Raw genomic sequence first — 16,976 nt, 5'->3', positions numbered from 1 at the left:
CTGTGAGTGATAGTTTCAAGGTGAAATTCAACATACCAGAGTCACTGTAACAAGAAAAACTCTTTTTAGAATAATTTGCTGAAGTTGTTAAGATGAAGATTGGAGTCCGGTGTCTTGTTCAGCCCTCTGGTTAAAGTCCCACAGACTGTGAGCTAAGATGCTGTTAGAATGATTAGTCAGTGGCGCTTAAAACATTACAGTTCACGTGCAATAAATCATGACAACGAGGTAGCGCACTTCAATAACTTTTATTTAGTTTACAGATGTATTCCATTTTGAAGTTTGCAGGGGGGGAGGGGAGAGCATTAGTGCTATTTACAATTGGTTTGAAAACGTGTATCTCTGTACAGATTTGAACCCTGATCAATATAAACAATATTTTTTTAAGACCTAGTGCTGTTACAAAGCGATTCTTTAAAGCAAAAACAACAAAACCCCACAAAGAAACAGGATTATATTACTTTATAAACAAATGAAAAAGAAATGAATAATAAAAGAGAAAGAACAAAAGAAAGAAAACAAAAATCCATCAGTCCATAAATGATTAGGGAGGATTTGCTGCTGTTAAGCACAAGACATTGTCAGAGAGTGACTGTGAACTGGCTAGAAGCTAACCGTATACACAATCATAGACTAAACACCAATATAATGTATATCACCAAGATCTAAAGTCGTCATTTTCTATATAAGATTCATATTAAATATATTCTACACATGTTACCTTAGTTTGGAACATTACTTCCACTGGAAAAATATAAAATAAAACAAAGCTTTTTATACATTTGTTTTAATCTAATGAAGGAGCACATGCTTTAGTTGTGCAAACTGGACTTATTAATGCAGATTTAAGAGGCAAATTAAGACAAATAAGGACCCTTTTCCTTCTGAGTTAATGTCCGTGCTTACAAAGCAACTGTCTGAGAGATCCTTCACAATACTGCTATAAAAATAAAGGGAGGGGGGGCACAGTGAGACAGCGACGGCGTGTCACGGAAAGAAAATTGGCATGATGTTTCATTAATCACAACACTAGTCGGTCGATAATATGAGTGGACTGTCAAAACACAGTCACCAAAAAAAAAAAAATCATGAACAAACAAATATCGAAAAACAAGACCTTAAAAAAATGGTTGTTTTCTATTTGTTTGCTTGTTAGGCTTCGTTTGGCTAAAATACAGCGGGCTCAAAGGAGTGGGATGTGTCGCTCTCGACATAAAAAAAGGGAATCGTTTCTCTCTTGCGACCTTTAAGGGCACATGCAGAGGAGGGCAGTAAAGAGGGCACAAACGTGTGTGTTATTATGTGTGTGTGTGCGTGTCATGTTTTGAGTTCTCTGATCAGGCACGTCTGCGCTTTGTCTGCCGCACTAAGGGGTATCACGCAAGCACGCGCGGCTCGATGTGAGGACAGGAAGTCGGAGCGTGCGCGTTTGTTGGTATGCTGATGAGCTGTTAGTGGTTAAAATTCTCAGCGGTCTGTATGAGAAAACAAGGCCACACGCACAAATTTGGGCACTGCATTACAATGACAACCGGCCAGAGTAAAGAGCCAGTTAGAAAGGTGACTTGTAAGAGACCGCCTGAGGATGGCTCGACAAGGTGTGTGTGTGTGTTTACTGCAAATGTGTGTGTGCATGCATGTGTATGGCAGAAGGCTTCAAAAGCATTTCATTAAGAAAGAAAGAAAAAAAACATGCAAATCCAGTTCCTTCTCATTTTCAGTTATGACAGCAAATCAAGTACAACAAAGGAATCAACTCTATCTTTAATCAATTTACTGCTCTCCAAGTCTGTCCTGGATCAGCCTGAGCCTGCTGTCCTTCTATGCATGTGTATGAGGGAGAAGGGGAAAAACAGAGAAAGTGCGAGTTTGTTTGTTTCGTTAAATGTCTCTATGAGTATTCGCAGTGTAGACAGGCTACAGGACAAGGTACAAGCTCATTAGGTCCAGGACATGGAGGGCGAGAACGGATGCAAAGGATGAAAGGGGGTGGCGGTGGAGGTGTGTATTTACAGAATGACACAGCAGTTACTCTCCCCGGTCTTCTCTCTGTTCCTCTGACCTGGACACACAGCACACAAACGTCATGATTAAGCAAACACCCACACAGCACTGTCACAGAGTTACTCAGCTCAATAGTCAGACATCACCTCAAAAGGACAGATTTAGAAACATACTGGTAGGCCAAGTTCAGATACAGCAACACTGCATGGAAATACTTTTGATATACTACAACCATATAACATATGTAGCTCATAAATGTTCTAAAGAAGGTCTAAATCTCCATCTCCTACAGCTGAGCAGCATTTTGGGATTTCATGAGACTGGATCTGTTGCTCAAACTCTTTGAGTTTGTTACATTTCTTAGTGGTACCTGAAGCAACATTGCCTCATTTTTTTTTTTTTTTTAAATGTATACTCTTGAAATCTACACTTACAGTGTTGTGTAAAAGTCTTAACCCATCTCTCATTTCTTTACATTTTGTTAAAATGGGAAATTGGTGCTGCAATTTACTGAAATGTGGAAATGCAGCATAAAAATCTTGAAAATCGAGATTTGGTATGACCACAGGCTTAACTTTCTTAGGCAGGATGATCCAACACTGCTTTAATAAGGTTGGGGAGGCCAATTCATGAGTGATAGTGCTCCTGACTTTGTGTTTTAATGCTTTTCCTGCTTTGGCAGTGTGTTTGGGATCATTGCCATGCTGAAAATGTATTAAATGTAGTAAGTCAGATGCTTTCCAGTTGGTACTTCATAGTGGATCAAAATCTGATGGCACTTTTCTAAGATCTCCAACACCACTGTCTGAAATATAGCCCCAAACCATGACACAGCCTCCACAGTCATCTAATTCTACAGATGCTTGGAGATAGTCACTGTTGTACCTCTCTCCTGACCTCCAACGTACATATTAATACCAATTTGAACTATAAAATGTCACATTTGTATTCATCACTCCATTGCCATTGGTTTTCAGTCAAGATCTTGTGCAGTTTGGCATATCTCAGCCTTTTCTCCCTGTTTCACTTCCTTAAAAACATCTGCCTAACAGCTCTTTGGGAATCAACTTGTTGGTGCAAACATGCTATTTTATGTCTCTCAGACTGTGTTGTCTTTGAGATTTTTCATAGATTCAACTAAAGAAACGCTGGCTCATTCTTTAAGGCTTGATAAACATAAAAAACATTTCTCTGAAAATGGTCAGGTACAAGGACTGGACTGAAAAAGCAACCAAACTTTAAAAAGCCTAGAGAACTGCTGCTCAAGAGCACTATAAAAAAAACATACAAGACCAGAAATTAAAAAAAGAGGGGCGACTCAGGTCTTTTGTACAATTCACATAAAGAGTACTTCAAATCTAACTTTGTAACTGTTTCTCCACATAACAAAAGTTCATTCAGATTCATTCTTCCTCACATGGGCTCACAGATACCCAGTATGAGAACTTGATGTCCATTTGAACTCTATTCGCTTGTCATAGTCATAAAAAAAATGAAGCAAATCTTCTGGCATGATTTATATTAGCTATAATATATAATTATACTCTACACAGTGTGTTGTATCTTGGGGATACACTTCAAGGAGCCAATTATTTGCACTAGTGGCTGCTCCTAAAACAGAAGCCATGTGCAGAAATAAATAATGGCTGGGAGCGGAACATTTAACGTTGTTCAGCGTGTGAAAAGCCTCCTGAAAGGAAAAAGGGGAGACGGGGAGCTGGTTACCTTGGGAATTTGGCTCAGGCAAAGTCTCTCTGGCAACTAAATGCATCACTGTGGTCTTCCCCAAGGGCAGTTTGAGAGCTGAGAGAGGGAGAGAAGGAGGGAGAGGATGAAAAGGTTATTCAGTGCGCTACATTATATTTGCCTGCACAGTGTCACTCAGCAGAAGTATAACATGACTTTTTAACAGCTTTCTGAAACTGAGTGTAAATTATAGATTGGATAATGCTGAGCTACACATAGAGAAAATTAAATTGTCAAATTATGCGATTAAAGTGGGATTGCAGAATAATAATCACTTGAAATTGTTGGCAATCTGAATCCATATGTAACTGAATCATTTAAAACACTGTTCACAAGCGGCTCAAGGAGCGGCTAGTTTCTTGCTCTTGAATAAGACGACCCGGTTCCAAGTTTTATTGTTATTTGCAGATAATATTGCAACATAATTACCAGTAATAAAGGTGCAAATTAAACGATACTTAACACTAAAAAGGATTAATTAAAAAAGAAATGCACAAAATATCTGACACACGTGTAGAGTGTAGTATGTACATGCACATGTATACAGTGGATTCAAGTTCAACGGGATTAGTTAGCAGACAAAAGTGAGAAAACACAAATGTGGAGGTTGCAGAGCACCCTCTGGTAGACATGCTATGTAACATGTTTGAAGGGTGTTTTTCCCCATTTCTTCTTTAGTTTTTAAATTTTAATTTACCAATACTGATATATTAGCTACTATAAGCCAATATATCTGCCCTGCCAACATATCAGTTGAGCTTTATTGGTAGGCATTCATGTTAGTATGAAAAATAATGGAAAGCAATGGCTATGAGGAAGGCAGGTGAAATATCAATAAAAAAACAACAACTTTGTAATACCGAATAGACCAAAACCAATAGATGAGCTGCTGGATACCCCTTAAAGAGATAATATAATCCAACTTGGCGCCTGCAGCCTGGGTCAAGAAGCCAAAAGGAGTAAAATCAGAGGTCGATCAGTGCGCTTGAAAGTAAATCAGCAACATCAGCAAGGAAAAAGCAGCCAATAAGATTGTAAAATATTATTTTATTATTGTCTCACAGCACTCTAACGAACCTAAAAAACAAAAAAAACACAACCCACCCACACGCCTTGGAACAACCCTGCAGGAAGGTGAGGCACCACCGGATTTTGTATGAATGCAGCATAAATGCACGCTTCATCCTGTCTACTGACGCCACTCGGCCCTGCATGCGTGTGTGTGTAGCACAGCCTCGCCCTTGGCCACACAAACACACAGACCTGCTGCTCTTTTTAAAATCCATGACACAGACACCAGAGGAGAGAGATGGAAAAGGAGCACATTCAGTCTGAAATGGTGCCTCCAGGTTCATCTAAATGTTTCCATGAGACGCTGTGGTATGCCCTCGCCTTTGGTAGGTGTGTCAGAAGTGCTCGTCAGCAGTAGCAAGTTGAAAAGGTAGCGCTCACAACAGACTGCCATAGGTGCATAACATAACAGGTTGTTCAGTGCAACCCTGCTTCTGTTTAAATAAGAGTTTTGCTACCTCGTTGTTGGAGCTGGGCACAGTCTATTTCAATAGGTTTTTACAAAGTCCTCAGACTACACACACAGCTGTAATTGGCATGGGGTTAAACAACCACTGCCTAAAGGCTGGAGCCCAGAAATGTCGTGAATACACAAAATAAGAAGGAAAATTTGCAGGATCTCTCACCGCTTCGCATAAGTTCATATATAGTTATAACTTTTAAAACTACACACTGCTGTTAACATGTAATAGTTGGCAACTTGTGTGTGTGCTTTAAAATGTGTGTGTCTGTACTCAACAAGGATTCTGTGTTAATGTGCAAACATGCTAAAAGATAAGGGAATTATCAGATGGATGGCAGATAGAAGACTGCAAAAGGGTTAGGGTGCGCTGTAACACCGTTAACCACAAAGCACCAGTCAAGTCTAAATTGGGTTAGGCAGATAAAAAGCCTAAAAGCCAGAGAGAGTGAACTGGCCTTCCACAACAGAAGACGTCCTTTTCTGCCTTTCACTCTCGCTTCCTTTCTCTCTCTCCTTTGTACCACTTGAGGTCTCCTTTAAACACCAGTCTTCCCTCTTTCCTGACCAGCCTCTTTCCCCTCTTTTTCCTCTATTTCCTCTCTCCTCCCTCTTTCCCTGTCAAAGCAAGCTTGTCCAGAGCACTGAGGTACCTCTGTTCTGTGACTCAGGAAAAGGATGAGAACAGCAAAGAACTTTCCAGCAGCGCACGGCTGTGATTTTGTGTGCATGTCTATGAGCGAATGAGCCATTTTCTCTGGGTGGTGTAGCTTCAGTGTTTTCTCACCTCCTAGTGTTACGTTGCCGTGTAGAAAACGTCCCTGGTAGATGAGCCTCAGGATGTTAGGACTGCTGACCTGCTCTTCCTCCCAGTCTGTAGGAAAGCAGAGAGAAAGGAGGAGACAGTTAAAGAGAAAGGAGCCCTGCTGGTTCATTTTTACCTCTTATTTTACTCGTTTTCCATGAAGTATTAATTTGACATTTCACAAGTACAATTTAATGTACTTCAAAAGCCACAATATACAAGAATCCTAAAGCTGTGTATAAAAAGCTGTCGTGTCGGCGTGATGAAAATGCTGAACACAGTGTAGTGAAAAGAAATCAGTTGCTGCCTGGTAAAGAAAAAAAAAAAAGAAGAACCACAGACAACCACACTGAAGATATTTTAAGACATTTAGGGCCTTTATTTTAAATCCTTAAAGGCAGAATGTATAATATTTGGGCTTTGCGGGATGCCCTACAGAACGTGAGAAAGAGCCGAGGCAAAAGAAGAAGACGAGGTGTGGCTCGGGAAGAGCTAAGGACAAAAGTGAACGCATTAAATGAGAGAGAAACGAGAGTGCGGAGTTGCGCAGCAACAGAGTCTGGCCACCAGATGTTTGTCTCTAGCTAAGCGCAGGGTGTTGTTGCTGACTGAGAGCCTGCTCCGGGTCTCTCAGGGTTCAGATGGGTTGTCTGGGAGGAACACAGGGTGCTCCCAACACTGACGGGATTGAACGGAAAACTTCTGTTGTCGAGGAGAATTCGAGTCCAACTGTGTAATTTGTAGTTTTTCATGCATCGTGGAGTTCTCTTAAACTGGAGTACATTAGCGGCACCGTGGGAAAAAGCTAGAGTTTTGAAGGTGACGTAAGGTGGGCAGTATCAAATGAATTCTAACCCTGGTGCACAGCAGCAGCGAGGCAAGTGGGTGTATTACAGAAAGGAAGCGGCTGCACTGTGATCCCACATTCCTGTATGCAATGATAATCAGGCTGAAAGGAGTTCATTCTAATTACCCTACACCAAAGATATGCACATTCCCCACACTGCTATATAGACCTGCATGTAAGCAATTAGCAGTTGGTCTGACAGCAATAAGTCTGATCAAGTAGTTTCTAAGCAAATTAACAAATATTTGTTTACAGTTAAATTGTTTAATTAGAGTTTTTACAGAGATTCGGTAGCTGTGCCTGCATAATGATAATATTTATTAAACACCACATATTAAATGCAAAAATGTTAAAGAATATAGAACTGTAAGTAAAACCAAAGCTGATGCTAAAATCTGACATGTATAAAGCAGATGTGAAAACCCAGATCTTTCTCATGTAAATCAAATAAATAATACAACTGTGTTATAAGCACCTTTGTAATGAGGTAAGAAAGAAAGTCAACTCTAATGCTAATTTTGCTGTTAACCTAAACCTTGAACTGTCCGTTAATCTTGTTTGCACATTACAAGCTAGAGCAGCTCCACAATCATCCACCGTCTTCGCTAGCTCGTTGCTGACTGTTTGGTGTCGAGCAGGTACATTTTCCACGTGTTATTTTTTAGTTTTTAAATGTCAAACATGAAAAAAAACTTCCAATACTGAAAAAAGTGAACTGAAAAAGTACAACTGCAGGCTGGACAGGTAAACAATGATATTTTTCTTTTGCTACAGATTACTATTATAAGAATATATATTTAACCTGCTTTTTCACTTTTAAAAAAAGTCAATCAGCTTTGAAAATGTGGTTACTGTAAAAATAAGTTTGTAGATGTCTGTAAGAATTAATCAAATATATGAAAAGCTATATCTTAAAGAGGAAAGAGAGAAAAAACAAGTGTGCCCTGACTGCTTCCAGGAGTACCCTTGTACTGCTGTATGGATCATGAGTGCATTGCCACGTCCATAAAAACAAAAGTCTTGGCAGTTTGTTGGTGAGGTGTGTATTAACACAAAGCCACAATCTTCCCAGGAGGAGATGTCCCAGAAGGTTCACCCCAACGTCAGACCATGCAAAAAAAAAAAAACTGTACAGAACCCGAGAGCTAAATCTCATACTCTACAGGCCTCAGATAGCATTTTAAATGTCAAAGTTCACAATAGTACAGTTTAAAAAGGCCGAACAAGTATGGTTTTGTTTGAAAGGGTAAACAGGAAAAAGCCTCTTCTCACTAAAAAGAACAGGGCAGCACAGACTAGCTTTGCAAAGCTGCCTCTAAATGAGTGGAGATGTTTGTCTACAATAGAATGCTCCGTGTTTGGTGAAAACCAAAAACACTATATCAGCACAACTACCCCATACCCTCTATCAAGCACAGTGGTGGAGGGCTTAAGAGGTAGGCTTATTCTGTAGCCACAGAACCCAGGTATCAGGTCATTGAGTCACTGAGTCAACCATGCACTCGTCTCTATACAAAAGTATTCTAGAGTCAAATGTTAGATCTGTCTGAAAGCTGCACCTTAGCTGAAATTGGGCCATGCAACAGGACGATGATTCCAAGCACAGCAGCCAATCTGTAACAGAATGGCTGAAAAAGGAAATAATCGAGGTGCTGCAATGGCCTAGTCAAAGTCCAGACCTCAAACTAATTAAAATGTTGACAACCTTAAAGAGAGATGTGCACGAATACCTTTAAAGCTCAACGTACTGAAGCAATGCTGTAAAGAAGAATGGGACTACAGTCAAGCAGAAAAATGATTTGTGTTATTGCTGCTAAACGTGGCTCTACAAGCTACTGAATCTTGGGGTGTGCTTAGTACAGTGAAAACCTTTTCACTGTACTGTAAGCGACTGCCTTAGACCACAATGATTTTATTCATAACGTAGGAACTTGTTATTGCTTTCATATTTATATTGCACATACATTTATAGCAGACTCATACCTCTGCATATCGATGCACATGTATCTGATGTGAATAGCAATACATAATTGAGCTACTCACCCATTGGCCAGTTGTCATAAACGTGTTTGGCGATATCTGCTGCAGAGTCGTTGGGAGAGAAGAGGAATTCTTTCGTCTTTCCACTGACCAAAATCAGCCGCAGGTTTATCTGCAACACAGGTAAAAGCAAAAAACAAAAAACAAAAAAACAGCATTAGTGAATGTGAGAAACAAAAAATGAAGACAGAGAAAAATGCACATTCAAACAAACAGCTGTCCCATATGTCAGATTATAGAGCTGGGTCAGGAAGCACACGGTTTCAAGTTAGTAATTTAATAGGAAACAGAAGAAGGATATGAAGACCCTGAGGAACATCCTTCCGTTGGATGAACTCCCATCAGTCTCTCCAACTTCCTCTTCAGCTTTCTCAATTCCCTCAAACTGTATTTCTTTGTCTTTGGTTCCCAAGTCTGAAATTGAATGGAAGTTTGTCTCTCGCTTACCATTCCTCATTTTTTTGTCCCTGTAGGTGTTTGAGCGAGACATTTTTCAGGCAACTAAAATTAAAGATTTTCTTAAACCTTTACCTGAAATTAGAAATGCTGTATCCATGTTTGTTTTGTACTGTAGTTTATGTAGTTAGTCACCTGTGTTTTTAATTACGTTTCCACAGTCATGTCATGTATGTATTTTTTAGGTTAATTTCCTGGATTTGTGTGTAGAATTTAACCCCTCCAATGTGCAATCACTGAGTAACTTTAGATTGATACTATTTATAAATCAGATTGTGAAGCACCTTAGTAACTTAAACACTACCACAGCACATGTTGACCTAAACATTTTGGTTTTAACAGTCTTAGTTATTGTTGTTGTTGTTTTAGTTGTTTTAATTGACTTATTTTATTTATTTATTTGTTTTTTCTCTATATTTTACTGCATCATTGCGGTGCATTTTATTTATTTTAGTGGCATTTTACATTGTTAAGCACTGCAAGCAGCATGGACTGTTTGGAAATGCACTATCTGAATAAACTTGACCTTGACTACCCAACTTCACTATTACTGAATACAAACTCTCATTATGTGTACTGGATAATTCGGCTGACACATTACAAAAATACATCCACTGAATTCTTCTGTACTGAAAAAAGTACATACTTGCAGTTTAACAGAGAGAGAAAAAAAAAAACCCTCAGTGGTGATCTCTGCCCCGCGTAGAGACAAGGTCATTATTCACCAATGTGATTGTGCATCTAAAAAAAACCACATAAATGAGAGGGACACACGTGTTTTGCTTCCAGCCACATGATTTTGTTTCTCTCACCTTAGATCACCAGCTCCCAGCGAGAAAATATACACAAGTGAACTGAACACACGTGGGGGTGTACATTTAGAACCGTTAATTTGCAGAGCAATTAAACTGCCGAGCACTAGGATGCAGATGAGAGGCCTGATATGTGTTTAGCAGTGGTACAGTGTGCCTTTAAGAGCAGAACTCAGTGGTGTGTGCTTGCCTTTGCTTACTGTATTTGTGTGGCTGGGCCCCTGTGTGCGCATGGCACGAGCACGTGTGTCATTGTTGTCAGTGTGTTTCCATGTGCCAAGTATCTGTTAGCCTTCTACACCACACCCCGTGTCCTACCAAACCCACTCTGCTGAGTGCCACACACACACACACACACACACACACACGGAGCCGGGTGGAGTGATGTAACAGAGCTAACACCAAAGGATTGAAACTGAGATCTCTTTAAGTACGTAACCAAATCAGCTTATAGGTTTAAGCATGGACGAGCCATACAGAAGCATGTGTATATATATATGACATACACAAAACATCACGTACAATAAACATAATGAGCACAAACACAGGTAAATGTGCCTCTAAGAGATTAAATCAACTTAATAATGAGATAAGATAATTTCAAGCTTCAGTTGTGTGTGTGTTTTTTTTTCATCTATTTGCAGGTGCACTGTGTACAAACACATGCATCCAGGCAAACAGACTCACACAAACACACCTTTAACGACTGGGAAACGCTAGAAATAATTCACTGCTGCTTCCGGCTGTGATTCACAAAATATACCTTTAACAACTTTGATGACACAGATCATAAAAGCATGAATTTGCATCAGCTTTTGAGCAGATGCCTGAAGGTAAACATGCACACTGTTCCATCTGTTTGATTGTTATAAACACAAACACCTGAACGTTACAGGCAAATGCAGAAAAGAAGCAGAAATGAGCACAAAGTGAGATTCAAAGGAATCCCCTTTGCATACGAGAGGTTTTGCTCCTTCCTAGTAGAACACCTGGTAGTTACCATGGTGTCACCATGGCGACAGCCAGTGGTGAGCGGCTTAACCTGATAACACCTACAGGATAGCTTCACTTCAACCTCCCACCCCCAACCCCTGCCCATTTTCCATTGCTGTGTCACATCAAACCATCTTCCCATGCTTGCTGCAGTCTCTGCATCACCTCACTCACTCTGTCTCTTTCACTGACTCCATCAATCTCTGGCTCTGTACAGCGTACAGTGGAGAAATGTACAAGGCAGGAATAACAAGAAGAATTGAGCTAGCCTGGGTTAAACAAGGCAAACTAAGCCTTTCTTCTTATATATGTCAGCACAAGGGTGAATTTCTGCCTTTGCCTCTCTTCTCTGTCTCTTTTTCTTTGCTTTCTCTATTCTTACAAGTCTCTTTCTCTCAGTGTACTTCCTGGAAAATGCAAATTATTAGAAAAAATAAATGCATGACAGATGCAGATGTTTCCACTCCAACTGAGAATGTTTGAAATGGTTTGCGTATCAAAATTATGCAAAAATCTCATGCTATGGCCAGTGCAGCCGCCAGATTTCCACAGAACTGAAATTCCTGCAGGACTTGTGAACAATGTACAAGCCACCTGGAACATCAGAGCATAAAATTAGAAGAAAAAATCTTTACAAAAGACTCGTGTGCACTTCAGGGACATCAATGAAAAGTACCAGTCCTTGTGTTCTGGTGGCTCATGGTGGTGTAAGACCTTACATTGAGCTATGCTGCTACAGATGAATTTCTCCCCTTTTCCCTCTCTGTTCTAATTCTGATTTCACCTGAGTCGAGATCTCAGCTCTCCCTTGCCATTTTTCCCTTCCCTGCCCCCTTTTCCCAGAGGCTCACTTCGCCTTTCTCTCTTCCGTAAAAGGGCAAGGTAATGAGGTTGCACAGCCAGCTCAGGGAAGTATATTCAATTACAGTCTATTCTCTCTAACAAATACAATTGCTCCAGGTAAGGGGAGGAAAACAATTCATGCGTAATCACAGTACAAACACATATCTCCGGGCAGACTGCTAGTTACTCATGCATACAAATACTACATCCTAACCCACTGCCAGACGCACTCTGAAATGCCAGAAATTAGCACTGTGAACATTTCACTAGCTTGCAGAGCTTGTAGAGCTGCGAGAAGAAGAAGAAGTCATTTAGCAAGTGTTTGCAGAGCTTGCAAACACTTTCATGCCCTCCCGTTGGAGACGCGAAAGTGTGCAAGCTCCAGTAACAGAATGCGGAAGCATCCTTGCTCCTATTCCTGGCTGCTTCTGAAAATAACACAATAAAGAAACAGGTTACTTATGTGGAAAATTGGTGACACAGCTTTTTGCCTGTCGAGCCTCTCTGCTCCACTGCAGACCAGACATTCACAAAGTCTAACACTAATGTGACCCGGCTGCCAACAAATGCCATGCCGTAAACATGTGAGCAAGCAAGCCCTCTTAGCTAAACACCGTTTGCACACGGAGGAGAGCAGGAAACTCAATGCCATCTATAATTATTCCTCCCTGAGCGCCGCTCTCAACTCTTTCTCAAGGCACTGTTGTGTGTGCATATGCACGCATGTGTCTGTGTGTATGTTTACAAGTGCATTAAAGAGTATTGCTGCTCTTTAGACCCTCTGCAGCAGTCAACAAATTACAGAGTGGGAAGCCATCCTGTGGGAATATATTAGAGCAGCTTTATATGTAGTCTGCGCAATAAGGTTAGCTGCTGCTGTCAGAGCGGATTCATAACTGCATGAATGAATTTAAGAGAGGACATGGGTGATTAACCCGGCTGTGGTCTGTTTAAAGCGAGGCAGCTGGATCCAGCAGCCAGCTCGCTTTGACTTGCCCGTTAAATCTGGAGAAAATTCGGCTGTAAACCTGAGAAATGTAGCTGCACAGCACTTTAAATACTAATGAATTCTACGTCAGTGATTTCACAGACAATTGCGGAGAGGTCACTTTTCTTTCTGTCACTGCTCTCTGGCTGTAAATATTAAATGCTACAGAATAGGCCATGTTCTGGTAACCTGTAACACATTTGTTGCATTTTTTAAAATGACTTAAAGACGTGTGAAAAAGAAACAGCGTTGCAAGCTCTCAGTAATTTTCCAAAGACACAAAAAAGAACCACAATGTTAGTCTCCATTATCGTATAAATTATGCGCAGGAGCCTTTATTTTCTTTAATTAAAAACACGCTGAAAAGGGATAGCGCTTTTAGAAAATCACTGTGCATATTGGAAGTGCTGGTTAAATGCGTGTATTAAAAGCCGCGAGCTTCATCTGCGCGCATGTGCAAACTGTAAGCGAGCGCATGGGAAAGCAAACTCTTTCGATTTGTCAGAGAGCCTCATTTTGAGTTTGACATAATTCAATATTCTACACAGAGGTATTTTATCGCTTGCACGAGTTCCCTCTGTTACGTTCACACATACACACAAACGCAGTCGTTACGTAACAGTGGCTGTGTGATACAAAAAAGCAAAGATTTGTAATCTTTGAGTCTCTGTGGGCATGTGTGCGTCTAGCAGCGTTCGGGGGGGGTAATGCTCTAATCACATTAAACGTTAGCTTTTGCAAGCTTATCTTTCTTTCCTCCCTAAAATGTGCTACCTCTAATCTTTGTTTTCAGACCTGAAACGTTGCAAACTGAAGTTTAGCAGTTTCAAGCAGGATCCTTGAAATTATGCTGAATTTCAAGGATCCTGCCCTCGGTTGTGGGCAAAAGACCTGCAACTGACAAATAAAGGCTATCTCATCTCTCATCAAAGGGTGTGCCAGGCAACAGATTGGTGAACCAGCTTGTTAGGTGCACCAATAGCCAGGCCAACTTTACTTCTTTATCTTTTAATGAATGGGTGACATGCAATGACTTCTCCCCACTAAGGGAGGTGGATAAATTGCGATAAACAAATGTGGCTTTATTAAAAATAAAAACAATATGTGAAACAACAGGAGATGTGGGCGTCTTTTGTGTTTTGCATTAACCAGTGTCAATGAACTTCTTTGCTAGTGATGCGATAAAAACAATAAAAACTGTGGCGTAATCGTGACTGGATATTTAATAGACTAACTGACTGCATTTTAACAAAATGTTTCCCTGGCAAAGCAATGATGATGTGTTTAAGTGAAAAGGTGAAATAATTAGGCTCAGGGACAGAGAAGAAATATGGATTAACATAATTTTTAAGAAATATTTTTAAGAAACAGTGCAACACTCATGCACATTCATACAGACATGACTGTGCAGATGATAAATTTGGATATCAGCATGTTCACTGTAGGAAAAGAGAGCAGAAGGACCTTTACCCAGTTGAAATGTTTATTATTAACTTTGCTATCTTTATAGACCACATATCTACAATTGCTGGTGTGTCATGCTTTGTTTAGACATGGCTTTCCAACAAACACTAGATAGGTATTGTTTCCATGAAACAGAGAGAGGTCAGACGAAAGACAGTGGTGCTAAGGTTAAAGAAAGATAATTTGACAAGAATATACACTTTGAAAATAAATTAAGCCAAGAAGAAGTCATTATCGTTACATGTTTACATCATGCCAACAAGATGCAAACAAACTGGCAGAAAGGGGCCGAGGGAGAATCTTTCAAGCAGTTGCCAGACTGAGAGGAAACCTAATCTTCCTCCAAACTTTTAATGTTAAGAGAAATTGTCGTCTTTGCTCTTGCAACAAGAAAGCTCCAGCAAAGCAGTCTGGCTGGTCAAAATTTATTCCAACACTGCTGATTGTGCCTACAGCCATGCTATGATGGCTGCTATGTCAACACTTGTGGTAAACAGGGGCCTTGTTAGTCATCTGTGCTATTTTGTTCTGTTTTTCTGGATATATGTGAGCTCCTCTCTGTGATCATGTAATCAGTGTACAAAATAATAAAAACACCATCTGACTGAAGTCCTTGCAGACTCGAAGCTGGAAGTTAAATGTGGCACATGCACTTAGTTTTGTGGTGCTCCTCTTCTGTGTTCGAACGACAAAAATACTGACCAGGATGCACGCGAGCTACAAAACGCAGTCAAGTTTGTACCTATTTAATACATAGGAGAGTTGGTTCTCTATGGTTCTTGAAGCTTGCTCTGTTTCTTTTCTCACGTTGTATTGACAAAAGTATATGGACATTGCTCAGTGACCTTGTAACTTTATGTGGTCTGCCACTTTGAAGCCGAGTTGTTGTGGCTTCCTCTTTGCAATAACACCACTTACAGCTGATCGAATATCTGAATATCTAGGACAGAAGAAATTTCACAAACTAACATGCTGCAGCAGCTGCATCCTGTTACAGTATCACAGTACCAGGGAGCGCTTTAGAACGACCCATTCTTTCACAAATGTTTGCAAAGGCACGCTGCATGGACAGGTGCTACCTACCTGAATTCACAGTTTAAGATCAGTGTCCTAAACCTTTCGCCCTTTTAGTGTACTCGAAGCTCATGCTTTATGGTTCTTGAAGCTTGCTCTGTTTCTTTTCTCACATTTGTTTAGGTAATTTGCATATTTGTGGTCTTGAATACTGAATGCAGTAAGAACAGAGAAAGAAACCTTGACAGTGTTCAGCCTTGCTTGCATTTCCTGTTTTAAATGGAATTTTCAGACCTCGCTTTATTTTTATTTTTTCCCACTGTAGCACAACCACAGGAAGGAAACAACAGGGCAACAGGTGTTTATTTTTACATAATGACCCTGACGGTGCTGAGTTTTATTTTGCTGTTATTAGTTAGAATAGAATAATTTTGGTTATTTTTTCCTTTTGTGTCCCGATTGCTCCTTTAGCTACATTTTGCAAGAACACATGTTTAGCACTGCTGCTGTGAAATAAATTCATCTTTTGATGAACAGGGGACTTGTGATTTATCCTCTGTTATTTATCCTTTCAGAGACTCTTATCCTCACAGTTTTTCAAACAGCAACTAGCATTTCCCCTCCCCTGTTATATGTCTCCACAGATCAAGATGCAGTTTACCTCTGTGTTACATTTGACAGTTTAATGTAGCTGTTCCTCATCTCAGTAGAGGAACTATGGGTCGTAGATTTTGTTAGCTGTGCAGCTGTGCTGTAAAGTCCCGTCAGCCACTCTTCTGATTTCTGATATAGATGCAAAATATATTAAAAATATATTTAAAAAATCATTTGACTTGTTCTTGTTTTGCTTTGTGTCTTCTGTGTTTTTGAAAAATTTAATGTGGGAAAATAAAAAAGAACGGTTCCACAACAGCCCTGGTTTCTCATGTGACCCCCAATCCTGATCTGTACTTTCACCATAACTTCAAGGTGTACCCCAAAGATTATTGTGGACCAATCAGTATCCAACCTTGCTTGTTTCAAAAATAAACTCAGTTTCCGAGTTACGTTGTTGAATGTAATAAAAGAGGTGTTTCCACTGAAAATTATGGTGTCTTGGGTATGAAAAGGGAGCTATCTTGTCATAATCCCACCCATTTTGTTTTCCTCAAGACAATGTGGGAAGGGCTGTACCCAGTGACAAGACACCAGCTTATCACAGGACTAGCAGAAGGAGACAGACAACCATTCATACTCACTCGCTTCACTTATGGACAATTTAAAATTACCAGGTAACTTAACCCTGTGCATGTTTTGGACTGTGGGAGTGTGCCCACACAGACACCTGGAGAACATGGAAACTCCCCACAGAAAAAACCCATTTGACTGGATTCAAACCCAGGACCTTCCAGTGCTGCCCTCATCTTTCCATAATTAACATATAGAATCCAAAC

General features: G+C 40.2%; 1 protein-coding gene across 1 annotated transcript in view; it reads right to left on the bottom strand.

Annotated features, from left to right (window-relative positions):
• Positions 1–229: 229 nt before the first annotated feature.
• The window catches only part of ubl3a (ubiquitin-like 3a), a 35,298-nt gene continuing 18,551 nt past the window's right edge, over positions 230–16,976 (bottom strand). Inside the window, exons 2-5 of the mRNA XM_085470455.1 lie at positions 8,977–9,085; positions 6,069–6,155; positions 3,730–3,807; positions 230–2,062 (exon numbers count right to left, since the gene is read on the bottom strand). Coding sequence (XP_085326581.1) covers positions 2,010–2,062; positions 3,730–3,807; positions 6,069–6,155; positions 8,977–9,085 — 327 coding nt within the window. The 3' untranslated portion in view covers positions 230–2,009. The remainder of the gene's footprint in view (positions 2,063–3,729; positions 3,808–6,068; positions 6,156–8,976; positions 9,086–16,976) is intronic.

Source organism: Copadichromis virginalis, linkage group LG10, assembly GCF_057382275.1.
Source record: "Copadichromis virginalis isolate Kocher_CV1m ecotype Utaka linkage group LG10, C_Virginalis_male_GT1.1, whole genome shotgun sequence".
Taxonomy (NCBI): domain Eukaryota; kingdom Metazoa; phylum Chordata; class Actinopteri; order Cichliformes; family Cichlidae; genus Copadichromis; species Copadichromis virginalis.
This window is presented reverse-complemented; position numbering and strand designations above follow the sequence as displayed.